At 51.4% G+C, this 22,372-nt stretch overlaps 10 protein-coding genes across 10 annotated transcripts; 3 read left to right on the forward strand and 7 right to left on the reverse strand.

The window, feature by feature from the left end:
* Positions 1-284: 284 nt before the first annotated feature.
* J4E85_011628 (uncharacterized protein) lies at positions 285-1,125 on the reverse strand (the record flags this gene model as incomplete). The annotated part of the gene is made up of 2 exons (XM_051475829.1): positions 285-960; positions 1,016-1,125. The coding sequence occupies 2 exons, from the start codon at positions 1,123-1,125 to the stop codon at positions 285-287; spliced, it is 786 nt and encodes a 261-aa protein (XP_051320400.1).
* A 1,615-nt stretch (positions 1,126-2,740) lies between these two features.
* On the reverse strand, positions 2,741-3,369 carry J4E85_011629 (uncharacterized protein; the record flags this gene model as incomplete). The annotated part of the gene is made up of 2 exons (XM_051475830.1): positions 2,741-3,262; positions 3,313-3,369. 2 exons carry the CDS (start codon positions 3,367-3,369, stop codon positions 2,741-2,743), a joined length of 579 nt encoding a protein of 192 aa, XP_051320401.1.
* Positions 3,370-3,816: 447 nt separating this feature from the next.
* J4E85_011630 (uncharacterized protein) lies at positions 3,817-5,826 on the forward strand (the record flags this gene model as incomplete). The annotated part of the gene is made up of 1 exon (XM_051475831.1): positions 3,817-5,826. The coding sequence occupies one exon, from the start codon at positions 3,817-3,819 to the stop codon at positions 5,824-5,826; it is 2,010 nt and encodes a 669-aa protein (XP_051320402.1).
* A 482-nt stretch (positions 5,827-6,308) lies between these two features.
* Positions 6,309-7,808, forward strand: J4E85_011631 (uncharacterized protein; the record flags this gene model as incomplete). Its single annotated transcript, XM_051475832.1, has 4 exons — positions 6,309-6,467; positions 6,681-7,286; positions 7,335-7,651; positions 7,709-7,808. 4 exons carry the CDS (start codon positions 6,309-6,311, stop codon positions 7,806-7,808), a joined length of 1,182 nt encoding a protein of 393 aa, XP_051320403.1.
* Positions 7,809-8,012: 204 nt separating this feature from the next.
* J4E85_011632 (uncharacterized protein) lies at positions 8,013-10,628 on the reverse strand (the record flags this gene model as incomplete). Its single annotated transcript, XM_051475833.1, has 1 exon — positions 8,013-10,628. The coding sequence occupies one exon, from the start codon at positions 10,626-10,628 to the stop codon at positions 8,013-8,015; it is 2,616 nt and encodes an 871-aa protein (XP_051320404.1).
* Positions 10,629-11,352: 724 nt separating this feature from the next.
* Positions 11,353-13,010, reverse strand: J4E85_011633 (uncharacterized protein; the record flags this gene model as incomplete). The annotated part of the gene is made up of 3 exons (XM_051475834.1): positions 11,353-12,247; positions 12,294-12,602; positions 12,655-13,010. The coding sequence occupies 3 exons, from the start codon at positions 13,008-13,010 to the stop codon at positions 11,353-11,355; spliced, it is 1,560 nt and encodes a 519-aa protein (XP_051320405.1).
* Positions 13,011-13,500: 490 nt separating this feature from the next.
* J4E85_011634 (uncharacterized protein) lies at positions 13,501-14,859 on the forward strand (the record flags this gene model as incomplete). The annotated part of the gene is made up of 2 exons (XM_051475835.1): positions 13,501-14,357; positions 14,406-14,859. 2 exons carry the CDS (start codon positions 13,501-13,503, stop codon positions 14,857-14,859), a joined length of 1,311 nt encoding a protein of 436 aa, XP_051320406.1.
* Positions 14,860-15,227: 368 nt separating this feature from the next.
* Positions 15,228-16,349, reverse strand: J4E85_011635 (uncharacterized protein; the record flags this gene model as incomplete). The annotated part of the gene is made up of 2 exons (XM_051475836.1): positions 15,228-15,351; positions 15,397-16,349. The coding sequence occupies 2 exons, from the start codon at positions 16,347-16,349 to the stop codon at positions 15,228-15,230; spliced, it is 1,077 nt and encodes a 358-aa protein (XP_051320407.1).
* Positions 16,350-17,112: 763 nt separating this feature from the next.
* On the reverse strand, positions 17,113-19,437 carry J4E85_011636 (uncharacterized protein; the record flags this gene model as incomplete). Its single annotated transcript, XM_051475837.1, has 2 exons — positions 17,113-19,195; positions 19,244-19,437. The coding sequence occupies 2 exons, from the start codon at positions 19,435-19,437 to the stop codon at positions 17,113-17,115; spliced, it is 2,277 nt and encodes a 758-aa protein (XP_051320408.1).
* A 473-nt stretch (positions 19,438-19,910) lies between these two features.
* On the reverse strand, positions 19,911-20,857 carry J4E85_011637 (uncharacterized protein; the record flags this gene model as incomplete). Its single annotated transcript, XM_051475838.1, has 3 exons — positions 19,911-20,235; positions 20,289-20,445; positions 20,500-20,857. 3 exons carry the CDS (start codon positions 20,855-20,857, stop codon positions 19,911-19,913), a joined length of 840 nt encoding a protein of 279 aa, XP_051320409.1.
* Between the last annotated feature and the right edge of the window lie 1,515 nt (positions 20,858-22,372).

Below are 22,372 nucleotides of genomic sequence, written 5' to 3' on the forward strand. Positions count from 1 at the left end.
CCTACGTCGACCTGCACACGACACAGCATGTTTCGCGTATAGCCCATCTGTTGCGCATGCTGTTGAAATCTAATGCTGGCATCGATACCTAGATACACTTGGTTTCTGAGTTCCTACACCAGGAGCTCTACCTAGGTAATCAAGCTTATACTGAGTTTGCTAACCTCGTAGAAACTGCTCGAGAGCTAGCTCTCACTAAGTCACTCCAATCTGATCGAGTGCGCCCTACGTTCCGCCGACTTTCCTCGATTCCTTCCTTCACCTGGATCTTCACATCTGGCGCCCTAGTGAATAAGGTAGTCTGTCAGACTCAGCTTCTTCTCACGCCTCTTGACCACGTCCTGATGCTTCGCCTTATGGAAAGTATCGCCGAAGGCGTGGCAACTGTTGATGATGCCATACCAGTCGCCCCTGTGATTAACGACGGTCTCGTCACTCCAGTTGCGAAGGACGATATCTTGGATCAGGTGTTGTAGCTGCCAAGAAGCCCCGCGAAAGTTGTTGCAAAAGAAGTACGTGTGTTGAAGTAACTGCGATGTGAGTAGTCGCGAGATGGGTCGAGAGAAGGCTTCGAAGAGACGCTTCATGGCGTAGTTCTGGAAGTTCTTCGCGCGTAAGCTGGCGCCAAGTTCCCAGCATGCGAAAGCTGCCTTGATGGGCCAATCCATTAGGTCCCGGTCTTTGAGTTTGCCGTCTGGAAGGGTAACCGTTCGCAGACTCCGGACAGCAAAGTTTTGTACCAGGCCTTGTTTCTCGTGATACTCCTGGGTGTATAGCCACTCAACGAACAGGTCGATTGCCTCGGAGCTATGTTCAGACCCGATGAAGTATTCGCTGGCAAGCCCTTCGTTCCACTGGAGGTCCTCGCACTCGCTCTCCATCAAGGTTTTGTGGATTGACCATAATATGTCCTCGAATGCGAGCCCGTGTCTAATGATACCGATTCCTCCATCGCGCATACTGCAGCAGGTTAGCCATCGCTATGAGCTTGTCCATCCCTCGGGCGACAACTTACCTTCTTGCCAATCTCTCGCCGTGATCGCGATGCTCCAGCAACCCCGGAGCCTTGACGCCGGTCACCGTATCGTCTTGCAGGTGACGATCTTGCACGTGTCGAGGGTTCATGTCGATTTTGGAAACTTTGTAAGGAAGCGAAATCACAATGGAGTTGTTCTGCTGCTATAAGGTTGCGCCAAGACAGAGGGTGAGTTGCGAGGTGAGAGAGGGCCGCGCGCTCACCTCCTCATTCACCGAGGGAGTCTTCGTTCACCTATCATCGATACGACCAAGAGCGCGCCTAAGAGCTTCAGCTCCAGATGACGATACCGAGAGGGTCAGTCCGGGCTACACGGTCGTATGACAAAGCAAAGCGAATCTTGCGTACGATTCAGGGCGCCCGTTCATGCGTCAAGACGAACTCTAGTAACGCGAGCATCAACTTCGCAATAGCTACAATGCTATAAGCTCCCATAGAGACGAAGTCTACAGCGTTCATATGTCTGAATATGTGATGTTCGGTCAAAAAGGCGAAACGCATCAAAAGGGCTTGCCACGAATCGGGACAAGCCGGACGACTTCTGCAGCAACCGAAAGCTGTAACTTTGTTCAACAGAGCACTTTTAGGCTGAGAATTCAGTACGATCCGTTGTTGGCAGACGTGTACGGCTGTTCGACGCCTTCCAGTGAACAGGTGAACACCTACCCACAGAGAAAGATGAAGTAAATGACGTAGAAGTCTACATCACGTCAAGACCCAAATGTGATTTGATTCAAGACAAGCTAGACTACAGGTTGTTTCGTTTCTCCGTAGATGTGGTGGTAGACAACCCTGAAATTCGAGCAATTACCTTGATGGGCTCAGGGCCACGCACAGTACATGCATCTCACGACAACATCACTTCACGAAGCGCTCTTTGTGCGGCCTCCTCAGAGATTGCTATAAAACGATACGTGTCTCAGCAGCCTAACAGCTCGTTGGACCGTCACTACCTAGTCAGATTATCTAAGACTTGGCCAGCATCGACGGTTCAGATCATCGACCGCCCTCCACACTTGGCCATAATGTGCGCGAAACCTCTTCATTCAAGAAAGACGTCATCTGTAAAGTGACAGCTTGTCACTCGCCACCTGGCGTTCGCTACCTTGACACTACCTCCGAACCAAGCCCTCAATCGATACTTGGCCCATAGCCACAACTTGCGCAAAAGAACGCTCTTGGATCTTCTATCCACACTATTGTGGGGTTTGGTCCACAGAACCCCACCCCTTCCTAGCTGTGACCTGGTCCCAGCGGTCGGGATCCATAAGGTGCTCAACGAAAAAGACCACTGGGCGAGACTTGCAGAGGTAGTTGATTGCGGTATCAATAGTAGGGCCGAGAAGTCCTTGTATTTGGTTGCCACCATGGCTGTCATCCGGAAATGCGGGCGCTTCATCCCACGGAATTACACACGTGGATCATCTATACGGAGAGTCTCCGATTGGTCAAGTTTGTTGTATGGGGTTGCCCTGCAGTTGATGTACTGGCAGGTGCGCTCTACACATTTCCGCGGCAAGAGCGATGTACGTGCAGTTGTGAATTCCGATGAGCTGTTGGGACATGTAGCATGGCATTTCGAAATTGAAGCAGCTGCTCACGCTCTTCAGAGAAAGATTAAGGAGAAATAAGTATTCATTCGCAGTATTGCAATCATAGGGTATCTAATCGTCAAAGTTCGCCGCAACCAGCTCATGCTCCCCTCTACGCACAGCACCCAGTCGGCCCTGCCGCTTCGATAGAAGAGCGTCTAGTGTCCTTCTCATCGACCTGACCATACGGTATCCTGACCACCATCCAGTCGCACAAGAACTTGCCCAACACAGCACCCAGTATGATGGAGATGAAGATGTATCCGTTGAAGTGCATGACCAGCAACATGATGATGTACGCTAGACCGAGAGTCAAGCCATGAATAGAAGCGCGAACAAGTTGTTGGAGTGCCGTGGCGCGGAAGGTAGCGTGTTGGAGACCGAGAGTCGAGATGGGGCCGTCGCAGCAGTTGGTGGGTGTCGCAGCAGCGAGAGCCGCCCGTTGTGCGTTGAGTTGGCGCTGGAATTGGCGGAGGAGCAGAGCATCGTATTCATGGCTGACTCTTCGCAGGAATTCGAGGCAGACGACTAGGAGAGCGGCGCCGATGCAACTGGCGGCCATCATGCCGTTGTTGGTCACGTGCCATGATGAGGACAGGAAGCAGGCGTCTTCGACACGCCAATTCCACAGCATCTAAACACAGTGAGTCGTGATATCGAATTGACAAGATATGAATTGCACACCTCTGTGACGCAGGTGCTGTTGGGAGCCATTCCGGCCATTCCTGACATTCCGTGCATGATGGCGATGATGTTCTTGGGCTGCGAAGTTTGGATGGATAGATGTCAGAGGCTGAACCACGGAACAGGACTGTCAAAATGATATAGTAGACGTCGGACCAGACCCTGCGACTGCAGATGCGAAGCCATGATATGTAGGAACGAGATGCCGTCTCACGACAGTCTGGCCCGAGCAAGCAAGCCGGCAATCGCGCCGCGAATTATGGGGGAACTTGCTCAAACACACTCGCACTAGCCACTTTGATCGCCCCAAGAGAGCGGGAACCGCCCAAAGACCCGCCTAAGCGTCGCCGCCCACTTCTCGAAGCCTTGGCCCGCGTTTTTGCGAAACGTGCTCACCACGTTTCCGGTGTGCAATGCCCGGCCGGCGATAGGTCATATACATATGCGGCGCACTCCACCCCGAAACATGCAGCACGCATCGCATCTTCAATTCTTGCTTTGACCATGGCCGCTGACATGCTCGTCGCGCGTGCGCACATCCAGAACTACTCCGAGGCGAGCGCTGTCGAGCCGCATTGGGGCTACGCAGATCGCCTCGTCCCCTGCACCAGCGACCCGGGCTCCTGCTTGTACCTCGACGTTGTCTACCGCAGTCACGACAATGGCATGCTCTACATGGGCATCGTATGGGCAACCATCGGCGCCATTCTGCTGGTGTGGGGCGTTGGCCGACACTTTGCGCCCTCGCAGCCATCCGGCGTGCAATTACCAACAGAAGCAGGAGAAGGAGTACCGCAGAGACGCAGCGCATTCGAACGACTTCAACGGGCAGTTCCATCATACGCACGGCAATACCTTCTGCCTGATGCGGCGCGACCAATCTTCGGACGCGTCACTCGCACCCAGGTCCTGACCCTTATCGTCTTGACGGCGTACCTGACCGTCTTCACCTTTATCGGCATCGTCTACCAGCAATGGATCACGCCCGTAAAGAAGTATCCCGGCGTCTACAATACCCGTACCAGTCTCGGACCATGGTCAGACCGCATTGGCGTCATCGCATATGCCCTTACCCCCCTCTCCGTTATGCTCTCGACGCGCGAGTCTATCTTGTCGCTCGTCACTGGCCTGCCATACCAGAGCTTCAACTTCCTCCACCGCTGGCTGGGATACGTCATCTTCATCCAGTCCACCCTCCACACCATCGGCTGGCTGATTATCGAGCTTAAGCTCTATCAACCCCAGCCACAAGTTATCAAGGAGTTGGTCTCCCAAGAGTACATCATCTGGGGAATTGTCGCAATGCTTCTCTTGCTCCTCATGGTTGTCCTTTCCACTCCCTGGGGCATCCGACTCACTGGCTACGAATTCTTCCGCAAGGCCCACTACGTCCTCGCCATGGTGTACATTGGAGCGTGCTGGGGACACTGGGAGCAACTGAAGGTCTTCCTCCTACCCGGACTCCTCGTCTGGTTCGTCGACCGCGCTATTCGGTTCGCCAGGTCAGCACTCCTTCACTACAACTTCCTGCCCTCCGGCCATATGGGTTTCCGCGCCGCTTCTGCAAACGTCGCGCTCTTCAAGGACGAGGTCAACGGCGATGTCGTGCGACTGGATTTCGACCACCCTCAAGATGCCTGGGCAGTTGGTCAGCACTTCTACCTCACATTCCCAGACAGCTCCATCTGGCAGTCCCACCCATTTACACCAATCAGCCGCCCGGTTTATGGTGCTGACTCCCAGCGCCACTCGTACATTTTCCGCGCAAGGGGCGGAGAGACGAAGAAGATTGCCGACCTGTCCATGAAGCGCATCGCGAACATGTCAAGCCACCAAGAATCGCACGAGAGCCTAATGGCTGACGCCCGCCTCTCTGTCGTCATGACCGGGCCATACGGCGAGCGTACTATGCGTGGTCTCGCTGCCAACTCAAACATCCTCTGCATCGCTGGCGGCACCGGTATCGCTTACGTCCTCCCCGTACTCCTTGACCTCGCTTCAAGCCCACAGTCGCCCGACCGCCACATGACGCTCATCTGGAGCATACGCCGGAGAAGCGACATCGACTGGGTCGGTCCGGAACTCGCTACCCTCAAGCGCAAGTGCCGGAATCTACGAACCGGTATTCACATCTACGTCACCCGCGCCGCCGAGGAAGCCAACCTCGATCTCACTGTCTCAGAAAAGGCCGCGCCCAACGACTGCTCCAAGGAGATCAACTCCGCCTCTGACTCTTCATCTGCCGACGCATCCTCTGCCCTCTCAGTTCATGGTGTCGCAAAGTCGGACTTGGGCCTCAACCACATCCAAGCCAGGCCTGACCTAGATACTATAGTGTCAGAGTTCGTTGCTGGCACTGTACGAGGAGGCACCGAGGTGTTCGCTTCGGGACCCGGTGGTATGATTAGCGATCTTAGGCGGATAGTCGCCAAGAACAACAAGGGTGGTGAGGTGTGGAAGGGAGACGACAGGTGGGATGTACGGTTGACGTGTGATGATCGATTAGAGTGGTAGTTTGCTTGTCCTAGATACCCCAATTGCATTGCTTTCATGTTCAACATGTCTTCCTCTCGGGTGATGTTGTGACCTCTCTTGTGCAACTTTAGCTGCGTCCTGACAAATTGCATGATGCGTAATATCAGTTGGAGAGTCGGCAGAAACTGATGGATTTCGGCGTTCCGGCTACCTGCTGACTAAAAAGGTGCGCTAGCGCCCGTTGTGACGTTTGCAGGTGTCCAGCCTGTCGCTCCAGACAGTGGCGTCTCCTTTTGTTACACAGACATTCTCATGTTACACAAGCATCTCAGCAAGCACCAAGTAACGCGCAATCCTCAGAGACCGAGGGATTATTAGAGTGGCGCCAGCCCGCTGCGAACTATACGGGGATAGGCTTTATCTCCGGACCCCACATCGTCACCACTTGGACCCTTGATTTGTCTCCGCTTTCCACCTTCGCTACCAACTGCTTTGAGCGTTCAAACCCTTCGAAAACAGCCATGATAGAACTACTGGATCTGTGTTATGATGTACTGATCGGAATTCTCGAGGAGATAGAGCCTCACGATCTGGCGGCATGTGCACAAACGTCCAGAGGCTTCAACCAATTCATCAAGGAGAACAAGCGGCTTTACAAAACTCTGTACCTGAAGCACTTCGTATGCGATATCTTTTGCTTACTTCGTACGTTGAGGAGACTAATACTGTGGTAGGACGACCCTCGACGCCGAAGACCGGCCGATCCTGAGCCAGAATGGGTAGGAGCGATGCAGAGGGTTGTGAGAAGTCAAAAGATCCTCGATTCTGCCAACAATGATCTCAAGGCATGTTTCCAGTTGTTATGAACAGCTCATTTTGCTAAGAAGTAGTAGAGAGAAGAGTTTACATTCGTTGCAACGACCGTCGACGAGCTGATCGCCACGATGTCACTTGATGATTATGGCGTGACTCACAACAAGCGCTTAGTGACCGACCAGTTCCAGCGTATCGCACAGAATCACGATGCTTTCATGTGTCGCTCCTCGCTTTTCGACCGTGCCGGTACAGGAAAGCAGAGGCCAGCCGGGGATGAAGAGAGCCGACAACTCAGCGCAAAACTGCATAGCTTGTTCGGCTTCCCACCATCTAACGCTGGAAGAAGAGATCTCTCAACAAACCCGTATGCCAGATCGCGTGTATACGACCTACGAAACTACACCGATAATAACGAGTGGGGTCCTTTCCGTGACGATGGCACCATGCGAGTGGATTGGGAGATGATCGAAAGCATCATGATTGTCATCGGCTATAACTCCTGCTACTGCACGCATACCGTATCGAATAAACTCCGGCCACCATGGTTCGCTCCACTTGATGGTTTGATTCCGGGAGACGCTCATCAGATGGGTACCGGACGGAACTATATGGCGTTGGTACAGCAACCGGACATTTCCCTCAACATGAAGGATCCATACGGAGTGGAGGGTATCTGGTCACGTGTAGGTTTGGTTCGCTCGGGCACTCAAACTCTCTCTAACGACATTTAGATCGTATGTTTCCTCGATTACAACGACTTGTACCATTACAACTTTAGCACCGAGGCGATGAAAGTTCCTTCCGACGAGCCTAGAGATGCTTTGAACACCGACGAAGCCATCAGACACATCATCATGGATTTGCGTATCACCGATGTCACAGCACCGGGGCCTTTCGACAACTCAAAGCTACCCATTGTGCATTTCAGAGGCAAATCGAAGTCCGTAGATGCGCATTGGGATCCAAATGCCAACTCTGGTATTCGCGGTAGCGTTAGCCTGACACCGGAAGGAGAGGTTCGCTGGCAGACCATCTCGGTATTCCAAGGGTAAGTACAGAGGGTTGTGGAACTATAATGAGCAGAGTATTACTGACTTTGCGACAGCGGTGAGGAGCGATGGCGCAGCGATGGCATTCAGGTTGGTGGGTTACGCTGCCCACGCGGTGTGGTAGGAACGTGGTTTGACAAGGACTTTGACGCGTAAGTGGTATCGATGTACAAAATGCCGTGAAATGTGCGCTAACTTCGTACACGATTCAGTCATGGCCCAGCCGGACCAACAGCATTCTGGAAAGTCAGTGAGAGACCTGTTGATTCTGCAGATGAAGACAGTGATTCCGAAGACAGCTTTTGGGATGCATCATGAGGGACTAGCTGAACTGAAGTACAATGGACCAGATCATAGCTTTCACATCTCAACATATCTCCACCTCAGCGTTGTTGCAAAACCATCCACATGCACTTCTTTCGTCTCCCCAGGTACTAGGTCAAACCCGTTATCACTAAGACGGCGTTCAGTGTCCTCCTCGAACACGAAGCCCTTGACTGGCTTCGCTGAGGAAACGAACACTGTCTGCTTATCTTCCGAGTAGCGCACATGTACGCCTGGATTCTCAAAAGTGAGATACTTGATGGGCTCTGGCCAGGACACGTCGCTAGCGAGAAGCTTGCCATCCTTGTATAGCGACACGTGGATAACGAAAGGGTCGGCCCTCGATGTGCGAAAAGGTCCACCCGGCTCTTGTGGATCATCGACCTTGACGACATGGTCAGTGAGTATCTCGGTTGTTCCATTGGCCGCAATGCGCATCTTCTTGTGCTCTTCAGTGCTGATGTCCTTTCCTGTGCCGATTGAGATGTAACGTATCGCAACATCCACTTCGGCCTCCATCAGCGTACTGTTAGAGACCCAGAGGTCGTATTCGACGTCCTGCCACAGCTTTTGCATATCGATGTGTCCAGTATCACGCTGCCACAGTCGATCAGCCGGACGCATAGTCCAACTGTTGTACTTGCGTTGTACACCAACGGTAATAGGCTGCATCGCGCGCTTGATGGCATAGTAAGCTGGCTTTGGCACCTTGTAGTAATCTACTACAGCCCATGACATCGTCGGCCAACAATCGTTCAACTGCCAGACCAGCGCACCTCCGCATTTGCGATCACCGGCTGACCCCCATTGGCGGCGCCAGGACTTGTAAGCCCACGACATCGCATCCGCTTGCATCACCTGGGTAAGATGCGTATACCCTTTCAGTAAGTACTGCACCCGGAAGTTCTCAGACACGTAGCTGACGAGACGTCGCTCATGACCAATGGCTTTATTGCGGAAGTCCATGGCCATCGAGCCAGGATGGAGGTCGTTCGGGTGATTGATGCACATCTTCAGTGTGGAGGTATGAGGATATGCTTCCATGCCAAACTCGGATACGAAGCGACCGCCCATATCTGGCAGTCGTTGGTATGGCTCCATGGTACCGTGCCACATGTTCCACTGGTGGACATCACCGATTGTAGGATCCACTCCCAAGACCGTCGACTTGCCATCGCCGAAGGGTGAGCTGGGGTGGTAGGGTATATTTGGACATTCTTCTTCCACTACCCTTGGCAGAAGATGCTCGTAGATGTAACGAGCTGGGAAGTCGGTCTTTAGCCAGGATTCCGGATTCTTGTCGTCAGGGTCATACTGTAGTTTGTATCGCTCGACGATTTGGTAGTCCTCGTTGTTCCCTGCCCACACCACTAGGCTGGGGTGGTTTCTCAGTCGTCTAACATTCTGTCTTGCTTCGATCTCCACACTTTTCAAGTACTCGGGGTAGGTTGGGTAGTTGGCACATGCGAACATGAAGTCTTGCCATATCAACACGCCAAATTCATCCGCGGCATCGTATAGCGCATCCGCTTCGTACATACCGCCTCCCCAGATCCTCAGCATGGTTTGATTGCCGTCGGCTGCGAGTTTCACCCACTCGCGGTAGTCCTTGGGTTTGAGCCGTGTGAGAAACGAGTCAGCGGGTATCCAACACGAGCCTCCGCAAAAGATGTCGACATCGTTGATGCGGAAGTAGAAAGAAGTGCCGTGTGAGTCTGGCTCTTTGATAAGCTCAGTGCGGCGGAAGCCAAACTGCTGAGATATGAGGTGGATGGGATTCGGGACACCCTGCACAATGGCTTCTGCTCTAATGCTGTAAAGACTTTGTTGCCCATAGCCTCGAGGCCACCAGAGCTCGATATCATCCATGGTAATAGTACTTTCCAGGGGACTCTTGCGATCATTGATGGTGGTGCGAATACCGTCAATGTCTTCTCCGTCCTTTGAGACCATGAATAATATACCCGTAGTCTTGCCCTCCCATTCAACGCTCATCTTCAATTTCGCTGACTTGAGGTCCTGCGACAGTTCGTACTGCACATTTAGGGCTGATAGGCGGCATTCCCACGTCTCAATCGATACTGGCTTCCAAGGTCCACATGTCATGAGGATAGGGCCCCAATCCCATCCCCAATGGTATTGCGCTTTGCGCACCGGCCCCCGCGAGATCTCTGTTTGGTGCACGATGAAGGGATGTTCTGGATGTTGTTCTACTGCTTCCAGACCCTTCTTGCGCGCTGACTCGAAGACGATTTCCAGCACGTTGTCCTCAGCCTGAAGCTTGCCTGAAACGTCGATCTGATGCTCGATGAACATGTTGTCAGACTCCAAAATCATCTCGTCGTTCAGGTAAACGGAAGCAAAGGTGTCGAGACCTTCGAACCGAAGAGTGGTGGCCGCGTTCGCCTTTCCATAGTCGGAAGGCGCAGCGAAGGTCGTGCGGTATGTCCATGTCTCATCGCCAACCCAACGCACTGCTAGCTCATTGAGATCATGAAAGGGGTCTGGAATCTTGTCGTGCTTGAGTAAGTCGCGATAGATTTCAGTTGGTGCATCGCAGGCCGGTAGGTACTCGTTGGTCGAGGAACGGTCGCCCTGCTTGAACGTCCAGCCCGTGGTTAGCGGCGATGAGGTGTGCGGAATAGGCGTCATGTTGTCCGTTAGTTGTAGACTAACGATGAGCCTGACCGATGTGACAGCTAAATGATGGACGTTCGGTGGTTGTTCACCCGCGGGTAAACACATGCGGGGTACCTGCCCCTCAAGATGCTTGGGTGAAACGCTGATCAACGACTACGGAGCTTCCTTCGTTCAACACAAGCGTAGGCACGGCCATACTTACGGATGTACACCAGAGGCCGATTTATCCCGCCGCGACGATGCGCCTGCGTCACCTCCCCTCGCATCTACCTCTTCCGCAGACTCGCAGCGTTAGGTGGAAAGTACAGAGTTGGGTAAAAAGTACGAAGTTAGGTATAAAGTACAGGGTTGGGTAAGAACGACAGAGATGGGTAAGAAGTAAAGGGTTGGGTAAAAACGACAGACTTGGGTAAAAACGACAGAGCTGGGTAAAACGTGTATGCTTTGTACCTAGAAAGAAAGCATAATATATACCTAAGTAGAAAGTACACCTTAATAGTTTATACCTACGTAAAAAGCGTAGTTTATACCTAAGTAGAAAACATAGTTTATACCTAAGTGAAAAGCATGTAGTTTATACCTAAGTACGAAGAATAGTTTATACCTAAGTACAAAGCATAGTTTATACCTAAGTAGAAATTATAGTTTATATTCAAGTAGAAAGCATGTAGATTATACCTAGGTAAAAATCACATGGATTCTACGAAAACAAAAAGTATTTACCCAAGCGGAAACTCTAAGCGCTGTTCAGGATCTTGAAGCCGACAAGATCCGGCCCAAAACTGTCTCCGTACCCTCGGAACTCAATCATGTTCTCTGTACCTTCCACAAAGCCGTCGAGCTCTATCTGCAGTCGCAGACTTTCCTCCCAATCACCACCAGAGAGAGGGAAGGCCCATCGCTTCGCCTCAGCACCATTGACTGCGATGGTCATGTTACGTGTGTTGTCGCCCCATTCCCATGCAGTGGTAAATGCATAGTGGTAGTTGACGAAGTCGATACCCATGAGGTTCTTGCCAGTGGACTGAGAGCTGACGTTGGCAAACATGACGCTGCTGGCGCGGCCGATGTACTCAATCTTCGAGCCAGTGGGAAGGCATGCGCCGGACGCGCAGGAGAAGTTGTGTGCTGGTCCGGAAAGCGACGCATTAGCAACGGAATGGTACGAGCCGGAGGTGAGAGGGGCGGCTGCGACGATGTTGGATAGAACCCATAGTCGCAGCTCATGACCGGCCAAGTCAGCCGTCTGGGCACCAGACAAAGTACCAAGATCCTTCGCAGCCCAGACATCGCGCACATCAGCCGAAGCTATGCCCAGTGTTGCTAGATCGAAGTCCACGGCTTGGGAGTCGTTCTTCCAATTCGCGACTCCCAACACCTGCTTAGATCCCGAGAGTTTTCCCATCCAGATATCCCACTCGTTCTCAGTATCGCGACGGACCAACATGGCTTGCTGAGCAAGTGGGTCTTGATTGATGGCAATGACTTCCTTGTTCGAGAGGATGTCTAACGAGCTCTGACTAATACGTTCGGGATCGAGGGCGGCGCCGATGATGAGAGGAGACTTGTTGATAGCCCACATGCCAAAGTGGAAGCGCTCTTCCTCTTCAGAAAGGGCATTCAGGCCCACGCTAGACTTGTCAGTTGACGACTCCAGATACAGCTCATTCTACTTACGTCAGCATGTCCATGTCTGCAAATGCACCAGCAGTGGTATGCCTGAAGTATGGGACGACCTGATTGGTGATGCGCCAGATGCTGCGCCAGCCATTGTAGATGTCGTTGCTGATTCGCCAGGTGTTGCCAACCTCAGCAGCCCAGTCACCGACGTCAGTGCCAATTCCCCACTGGCAGACGTAGTAGTGTATGTCGCGGTCTACCGCATCTAATTCGGCCGCCATGTGTTGGAAACGTGCTGGTGATTGAGCTTCTGCGGAGCTAGAGTCGACCATCGTGGTGTTGGAAGTAGAGTAGCAGTTGTCGTACCTGCATAACGTTAGCAAGGGCGAAAGCGTATTGAGGAGGCTTGTGATCATACTTAAGGCTATCTCCGCCCCACTCAGCGAAACTCTCCGCATCTAGTTGTTCGTACCCCAGACTCGCAGGTAACGATTCTGACCCGCACTGTAGATACCCAGCGCCAGAGTAAAGACCAAAGTCCAGTCCTAGGTCATGGAGATAAACCCCAAGTGCCTTGCCACCAGATGGGAAAAGGGTCTCGTTCCATTGAAGTCTACCCTCTTCATCTCGATCATGGGCGTTCCAGCCACAGTCGACTGTAACGAAATTGTAGCCAGCGTTGCTAAGACCGAGGTCGATGAGGCCGTGGGCGCTCTCGTGAATCTTCTCCTCAGAGGGCAAGCAGTTCCAAGTGTTGTAAGAGTTCCATCCCATAGGAGGTGTGGGTGATCTGACGGTTTTGGCTACTGCTTGTAGGGCAAGGCATGCCGAAAGCAAGATTGGGGTAGCCATTGCGATGCGAGCTTGATGGTGAGAACTGCCAGCTTGCGCACTCGTTTTCAATCGTCCATCACGAACTCATAATATCCGGTGGTCGCTGTGCTGCATACTGGATGACCTCACAGCAGGCAGCGTTTCCTGGCTACGGGGGCGGGCGACGGAGGAATTGGTCGCGATGCATCATGTTGCACGTCTTGGCCTGCACCGTTTGACATAGCGCACCAGCTCAAGGGAGTGATCGACAGCTGTACGAGATGCGCGTACAGGGATGGGGGGTTTGTATTCTGGGGTTGGGTGAGGAGAAGGTGGAGGTTTGCCGGCGCACGCGTGACGAGCTATGGCCGCGAGCCGGAAGCCGTCAGTCGGAAGCATTACCCCGCCGGACATCGCGCGACCAGCCTCGCCCAAGCACCAGCTCGGCGTCATGTCCGGAGAGATTACTGCCTCACCCCCAACGCGACTCGGCGATGCAGAACTGGGTAAAGATGCTGAAGAATGCAGGTGCGACGACGCGCCTGCACCAAGCCCGCTCGAATACACATCCTTCACGCAGTCGCAGCGGCGGCAACTACGACCGCTTCTCGGTTTGGCAGCCATCACGTCACCCTTGACGGCCACCATCTACTTTCCACTTCTTCCCTTACTGCGCACACAGTTCGGTACCACAGCGCAGGCTATCAACCTTACAATCACTCTTTACATCATCTTCCAGGCCATTTCACCCGTCATATTCGGACCACTATCTGATGTTCATGGCCGGCGACCCTACTTCCTGGCCACTCTGGCCCTGTACGTCATCGGCAACTTGGGACTAGCTCTCAACGAGCGCAACTATGCTGTCCTCTTAGTTCTGCGTGCGATACAGAGTCTTGGAGCAAGCGCAGCGTACGCCATCAGCTTTGGCGTTGTTGCAGACGTCTGTGTACCGAGCGAACGAGGACAGATGCTAGGCCCCATCAGCATGGCCATGAATCTGGGCACTTGTGTAGGTCCAGTCGTAGGAGGCGTAGTGGCTTACACGAGTGGAAACATCAATTGGGTATTCTGGGCCCTGTTCATTGTCGGCGGAGTCTTGCTCATCGGCGTGGGCGCGCTCCTCCCCGAGACAGCTCGAAACATGGTCGGCAATTGCAGTGACAAGTCTGGATACAAGTGGTGGCAATACAGCTGGGTAGGCATTTTACGAGAACGAATGAAGGTAAAAGCAGCAAAGAGACTGAATGAAGAGGGTGCGACTCCAGTGTCATCAGCGGCAGCTCCATGCCAGACGACTAAGCGGAAGTACGGACTGTCTAACTTGCTCGCCTGCTTTCGCATCATCTTCTATAGGGACACCTTTCTCACCTTATGGGTTCACGGATCGTTCTACACAGTGGACTACTCCTTCGTTGCAGCGGGCCCAGACATCTACAAAGACATATATCATTGGAATGAGCTTTACATTGGCTTGTCGTATCTGCCGCGTGGTATTGGCACCATCGCCGGAGCTTACTTCACCGGAAAGATGATGGATTACAATTACCGTGCCATTGCTCGCAGCATCGACTGGACCATCGATGAGGTATCTGGTGATGACCTTCTGAAGTTCCCAATCGAGCGTGCAAGGACAAGATACAGCTACGCCATGCTAATGATATCGACAGCGACCATGATTGGCTATGGATGGACTGTCCAATATCACGCTTACCTGGCTATACTATTGATCCTACAGTTTTTGCAAGGTTTCTGGGGTTGCTACGGCTACACGACATTTAGCACCTTGCTAGTGGATTCTTTCCCCTAAAGCCTAAGTACTGCTGCAGCTGCTACGAGCATTACACGTTGTGCTATGGCCGCGACGGGAGTTGCGGTCTTACAACCATTGCTGAACGCAGCTGGTAGAGGATGGTACTTTACGGCTCTAGGCCTGTGGAGTGGCATACTGTCGGCACTGTGCGTCGCCCTGCTACAATGGAAGGGCATATACTGGAGACAAGTACGCAGCGGTCGCGTAACTCAGAATGGCTCCCTGGTCTCTGGACCGATTGCATCGATGTCGACCAAGGCTGGAAACTGAAGCATCACTGATAAGCTTCAGGATGGTTTTATATGAGAGCAGGTCGTAATACAATTTCTCTATGCTAGCATTCAAACCACTCCAAGCAGCTCGCCCTACACAGTATGATCCCGCTCAGATGACAGAGAAGCCATCTCAGCCTCTTGTAGTGTTGGAGGTCTCTCGCCTTCTGGAAAAGGCGCGTATCTGTCGATGAGAAAGAGCATATCGTTGTAGGCGCTTTTAGTGTGTTAGCTATGCCTTATAACTTCCCGCTCGACTTACACTTGGCGAATCGCTTTACCCTGGGCAACGTGGTTGACCGAGTAGATGACATTCCAGTAGACACTGTAGAGTCGATTCCGATCGTCCCACTCCTCTTTCGGCTCGCTAGGCTCTTGGTACCTCAAATAGGTTTCCAGGTATACCTTGTTGCTGATCTTGTTGTAGTAAGGTCTCCAATCCGCCACTTCTAGCTCGTTATGGGCGTAGAACGCAGCAGAGTCAAAAAGAAGCACATCACTACTGTCAATGGCTGTACCGATGTTGCCTTCCCAGAGATCACCGTGGATCAGGCTTGGCTTGATCTTCCGACCTTCCGTTGTTAGGGCTCCAAGCAGTCTCGGAATCACAAAGTGAATGAGCCGCTTCTCGGCCTTGTCGAGCTCATTCCAAGCTCCGTTCAACTCGAAGTCAACATCGATGACATGTTGCAGGAGTTTGATGAAGAGCACCGTCCAGTCCCTCTCCCATGCTACAGACTGAGTGGCGCGGCCCTGGCATGTCGTTACATGGAATCCGTATTGACCAGTAGGCGAGGTGCTTTCGCGATGAAGACGAGCCAGCTTCTCACACAGCTGATCAGGATCAGGCATTTTGTCGCTCATGTCGATATACTGTGAAAGGAAGAAGTATGCCTCCGGTTCGTCATCTCGGTATCGTCCCCACGAGTGCGGCTTGGGTACGAGATACGGTGCCCACTTGTACAACTCCGACATGGCGTTGAATTCGCCTTCAATCAAGGTACGACCATGAGCCTCGGAAGCCGACTTCAGAAAGTAGCGTTCCTCGGTACCGTCGGGCGATAGAAGATGTATTCGGGCGGTCAGGGTCCAGGATGATACTCCAAAGCGGTGCGCAGAAATGATCTTTGTACCCCTTGGGAACTTAAGGAGAACGTTCTCGTCGACCTTGAAGTCTCCGTCGTAGACTTGGCTGTCCACGCGAGACTTGTCCATGGGCACTTGGAGTGGTGTGGCTGTCTCCGTCAAAGTCTGGTATTGAGGCTGCCCTGCGACGTCGACTGTGGATCGCGATATGAGATAGGTTTTGGGGAGGACGGTGTTGCAACAATAGCGAGATTCTGCAGGCTTCTGCGTCACGAAAGCTACGCCACCAAATCATGTGACTGTATGCACTCAGGAGGCACATGCCGCACGCGCCGTTTGTTGAGCATGAGCGGCGCAGCAGACGATCAGTGCGTAGTCGCGGTTTTTGCCTAGGTGCAAACGTTTTAACCCAAGTATAAACTACTTTTCACCAAGGTATAAACCTTTCTACATAGGTATAAACTCTTCCTCTTAGAAACAAACCTTCCTGCTTAGGTACAAACCTTTCTGCTTAGGTATAACCTCTTCTGCTTAGGTATTAGCGTTTTTACCTAAGAAAATACTATAATATAAGTATATATAACCTTTCACTTAGGTAAAAACATTTATACCTAGGCATAAACTATAATGCTTCTTACCTAGGTATAAAGTACTTTGTGCCTAGGAAGAAACTCCACAATTATTACCTAGGCAATAACTCGAGCCGAAGGCGTTGTCTTTACCAGCTAAGCATCTACCGCATAAACGCAATTGGTGACAGATCTCGAGCATAAGACCTTCGATCACTGTTCATCAGCATGAAGAACATCGCACACAGGAGGAGTCGGCAATACGCGAGGCTGCAAAGGTGTCTGAAATTCATCTAACACGATAGCGGTGTTACTCTCATCGCCTACGAAGACGCCGGCGGCTGAGGCCACTTGTCCAGCACGGTCTCTTCACCCGTTATCGTGAGCTTCAGCTCCGCCTGCATAGGCTCGTCAAGAAGCAGTGTGTACTCTCCCGGATACACGACCGTGTTGCCCATTTGGTCGACCCGCGCCAGCGTCCCAAGCGTGAGAGGGAGTGATGCCATCTTCGTCTGACCACCAGTAATGTCCCTCAATCGCGCGTATGAGACCAGTGTCTTGAGCGGGTATGGCTTTGGTCCAGCCTCGCCCTTGATGAAAGCTAGAGCGACGAAATCGGAAGTCACATTACCCTTATTGGTCACACCAATCTCCAGTGGCGCAACGTCGCACAGATCAGGATACATCTGCGAACAATCGCTCATGATATCCTGGATGTCGTAGGTGAGTCCTTCGCTGCTGCTGAAGTTCGCAGCAAAGGTAGTGTAATGCAAGCCGAAGCCGAAAGGCTGCACAGACTGGTCGTACCAACGGTAGGTGCGACCTGGACTAATGGCACCGGGGCGCAGGTTCATGTTCAGCATCGAGAGGTTGGTGTAGCTTGCGGGGTATTGCGTGATTGGTAAACGACCAGCGACTGCATGCGCGCCAGTGATAACATTCATAACGGCCAGTCCACCATCTTGACCGGGCCAATTAGCCCAGATGACGGAGTTGACGCCTTCCATCGACAGTAGGGGAGAGTTGTCGACCATGTCGCCCAACACAACAACCACAAGCGGCTTTCCAAGCTGAGCAAGCTTAGTGATGAGTTCGACTTGTGCACTAGGCCAGCTGATGTCGGTACGATCGAAGCCTTCTGCCGCTGCTGAAGTGTCCAGACCACCAAAGTAGACGATGTAGTCAGAGCCTTCTGCCGCATTGAGCGCATTCGTTGTCCAGTTATCGCGGGCACTGGAGTTCTGCAAAACAGGGCCAGTGGCAATAGACATGTTCAAGCCGAGCTGTTCACCGGCCCACACTGGAGTACGCAGGTAGGGAGCAGGGCCGCTGTAGATACCGGACAACTTCGACGAGTCATTGGCCCAGAATCCGATCATGGCGACATTAGACCCATTGGAGAGAGCAAGAGGGAGCGTGTGGTCATTCTTCAGCATAACGAGACCTTCTGATGCGACTTGGAGAGAAAGTTGCTGTGCCTCCGGTGTGTTCACATCATCGATTCCTAGGTCTGCGTATATAGCTCCAGCACCGTCAAAGTAGCCAGCACGAACGAGACCCTCGTACTGCCGCATGAGCGCCCTGTCAATAACGGTGACGTTCAAGAGTCCTTGACTCCAAGCTCCAGGGATATCAGAAGATCCTTCGTACTCGCAGCTGTTGTCCATGCCGGCGATGAAGGCGACTGCTGTACCTTCGGCGAGCGTATCTGTGTAGTTGTGGTTCTCGGAAATGTCAGCGACAGCCTCACAATCACTGGTGATGTAGTTGTTGCTTTCTGTCCAGTTCCAGTGGTCGCGCAAGATGGTTTGTAGAACGTACGTATCGGCGCATGTAGGGACCCCGTTGACAGCGTTGTACGAGCACATGAACGAGCCGACTTTGGAGTCTCGCGCGCATTGCTGGAAAGGCGGCATGTAGTACTCCGCAAGATCCTGCATTGTGATTTTGGCGTCAAAGTTGTGGCGATCGACGCCGCCCCAAGCCTCCATGTCGTAGCCAACGTAGTGCTTGCATGTCGCGATGATCTTCCTCTGAGCTTGATCGCCCTCTAGTCCAGCGAGCAGACTCTTTGTGTAGCCCTTGATGCGCAGAATGTCTTCGCCTGGCGTCTCCGAGCCTCGACCCCAGCGAGGATCACGGAACGGGTTGATGTCTGGAGTCCAGTAGTCGACTGGGGCCACACCTCCATTGCCGAATGCACGCGCCTCATTTCCGATGATGTTAGCGATCTTGAAGATGAGGTCGTCGTCGAATGCAGCTGACATGAGCAATGGCATGGGGAAAGAGGTAGCGTTCGTGAATGGTTCGGTGAAGTTGATTCCCGGGGCTCCTGCTACACCGTGCAATGCCTCACCCCACCAGTTGTACGCAGGAAGGCCCAGTCGCGCTACACCCCTCGATTTACTGCGAAAATGAGTTTACTGAAATGAGCTAATCGCAATGGACGCCTACCTCATCAAGTTGTCGAGCTTCTCTTCGTTTTCCATAGCCGCAACGAGGGCCATTGCCCGTTCCGTGGGCGCGGCATCGACATCGCAGATCTTGTTGTCTTTCAATGGACCATTGACACAATCGGGACCGATAGCGTAGGTGGTCGACAACAAAGTCGCGCCAAGAAGAAGGAGAGACGAGGCGGAATGCATCATGGCTACGATGCGTATACTACCGCTGCCAGACGGTATTGTCACGTTGAGGCAGCCGCCTCTTTATTACTTTCACGACTCAAGACACCCAAGACCATCATGCAGCCAAGATGTGAATTGAGCCGGGTATGAACTCAAAGACGCGCTATTCTACTCTCCCGTGAAGCCATAGTGAGGGTTGACCGTGCTACCCCGCGTGCCCGCGTATACGAGCCCCGGATCTGCATGATGCTTTCTCTCGATCGACCCGCGATAATAAACGATATTCAGCCACCGGGCTCAACGGAACATAATGCGCATGTCATATTACATCACTTCGCATGGATTTACAGCAGCGGTAGTACCTCGGTAAAGTTTAAGCGACTGGTCATTTCGCGGTACGTAAAAAAACGCGACGCGTCCACGGATAGCTGGCTAGCAGAGTGGCTTCTTCCCGCGTCCCACACACAACGGCTGTAACCCATTTAACCATTGCTTTAACTAGCTTGGCTGTTCTTGGGCTTATCCGGGAAGACCTTGGTGCTCAAATCGAAGACGGGCAGCGGGCAAGGGATTCCCACGGCTTCGCAAGCGGTAAGAATGGCGAGGTACCAGCCAGAGATCAAGCCTAGAAACCCGAATCCTCCTGCGCATCGCAACAACGTGTTGATATGTTCAATATCGGCTGCTGTCGTGGCGGAAGCAATGGAGAAGTCTGCGGCAGCGATAAAGCCGAATAGCATGACGAGCCCAAAGAATGTAAACGTGAAGAAGAGGTTCACGCGAAGGGTACCGATCAAGAAGACGAAGCTGGCGAGCACCCTGCACATTCATTAGAGACTGCACTCCAGCATACAAGAGCCGGGATTACTGACATAGAAACGTTATGGAAGCCTTGGGACGCATTGTAGGCTGCGCCTTCCGCGCCTCCAAGCTCACCGAATGCGGAGGTCGTTTGGTGTATGGGGTCTTGCTGGTACGCCAAACTGCCCCAATGGCTACCATAGATGATGAAGACCGCGAAGGGAAACGCTGCAAGAAGTCAATACCAATAGAAGGGCGCCTATAGACAAAGGCAAACCGTACTGTTACCCAGGATAAACTCGGCGATGCCAGCGAGATTCATGGCTAACGCTCCAAAAAAGTAGTAGTCGGCGCTGATGCCGACCAAGCTCTGCGGCGCGACGGCCCCTTGGAACCCGCACAAAATGAGGATAGTTGAAGTATATGGAACCAAGAATCCGATGAGCCCAAGGAGCGTTGGGTTGGCGAACCGCTTTGCGAGATCTCCACGACGGGGTGCGGATGGCTGGAAGAAGAGACGCTCATACTGCTCGGGCGAGAGAGCGACAGTGACCTGGCGACTCAACGGCGCACCATTGCTTGCGATGTTCATGCCGTTATGCTCAGTCATCTCGTGATCTATCTTTGCCGTCTCTGACATGATGGAAGGTGGCTGTTTGTGTAGATGTCGTTAAGTTGTGGGCGCAGGACGAGATGGCAGCTGGCTGTGAGAGCAGATTGGAGATGACATCTTCCTGAGCCGCGGCATGATAGCTATATCGCAACACGGAGATGGCTTTGATTGACAGGAGACGGCACACGGCTCAGATCTCACACCCTGTCGTCGTCATGTCTCGAACAAACCGAGTCATGTCGCCCGTCTCAGGCAGCGTATCCCCAGATTTCTCCGCATATGTCTCCACATTTGCTGCAACGGCTGAGCAGAAGACGGGTCGTTGTACGATGAGCGCTGCTATCCGAAGGCCTGGGTCACGCTGGTTGGTGGACGGTAGGCAGAGCGGCAGACCAAGCCTTGTCAAGTGGTGCGAAGCATTACGTTCCGCGGACTCGGCAACGGGGCGCTAGGCAGAGAAGAGCTAACGGACCGCTCATGACATCACGCTCAACGCCGTGTCACCGAGGTATTCAAAGACTGCGTCGTACAGTCCTCCCTCCGTTTCGGGAGCCTAGCTTAGTTTTAGAAGAGTTGTAGTTAATAGCTAAGTATAAAAGAAGCCTCTATAAGAAAGAAGAAGCGCTAAATAAAAGTTAACACACTAACATTATACTAAAAAGTGTCGAAGTTAGAGAGCAGTTGTAATCGCTTAATCGTAGACACGTAATTGCTTAGCTCTTAGGTATATAGCTAGGGATTTTATCTTAACTTTCTTTAGAAGTAGATTAATTACAATATACTTAATTATCTCTAATTGTTAATTGTCTCTAGCTACAATAAAAAGTATATTAGAGAGTTATAGAGCTTTTATACTATAAATTTAAGATATAAATAGTTAGAGTAAGATTTTATTAAAAAGAAGATATATAAAAGAAAATTATTAAGTTATTTTATTTTTATAAAAGTTTTTATTATCTTTTAGCTATATTTATTATACTTATTAAAATTATTAAGTAGAAATTTAAATTTTAAGTAGTAATACTTATAGCTTAAAAAGCTACTAATTCTAAAAAAGTAAAGACTATTACTAGTACTCTAAAAAATATATAACTAAATCTTTTATCTACTTTTAAAAGTATAGTATTAAGTAAGCTAAAGCTTAGGCTTTAGTACTACTATCTTTAAAGTAGTTAAAGCTTCTAAATTTTTTAGACTAGCTAAAAAGCTATTCTATAAATACTAAATACTTTATAAAAGAATTATAATATAATTATATATACTTATTAGCTTATAACTAATAAAGTAATATATTCTAAAGCTTTATAGTTAGAATATATATACTAAAATCTTAGTAAAAGCGCGCTTTTTTTTTTTTTTTTTTTATTTAGAGTTCTAAGCTTTTACTTCTATAAGTATACTACTATTCTATTTTTATTCTATATATTTATAGCTATAATTAGTACTTTACTATATACTTTTAATTAATAAAATTATAGTAAGAAAGATTAGTTTTTTATATATAGTAATAGTAGTAATTTAAACCTCTAAGCTAGTTTAAAA

This window comes from Alternaria conjuncta, assembly GCF_024043145.1.
Source record: "Alternaria conjuncta strain BMP 0040 chromosome Unknown scaffold_38, whole genome shotgun sequence".
Lineage (NCBI taxonomy): Eukaryota > Fungi > Ascomycota > Dothideomycetes > Pleosporales > Pleosporaceae > Alternaria > Alternaria conjuncta.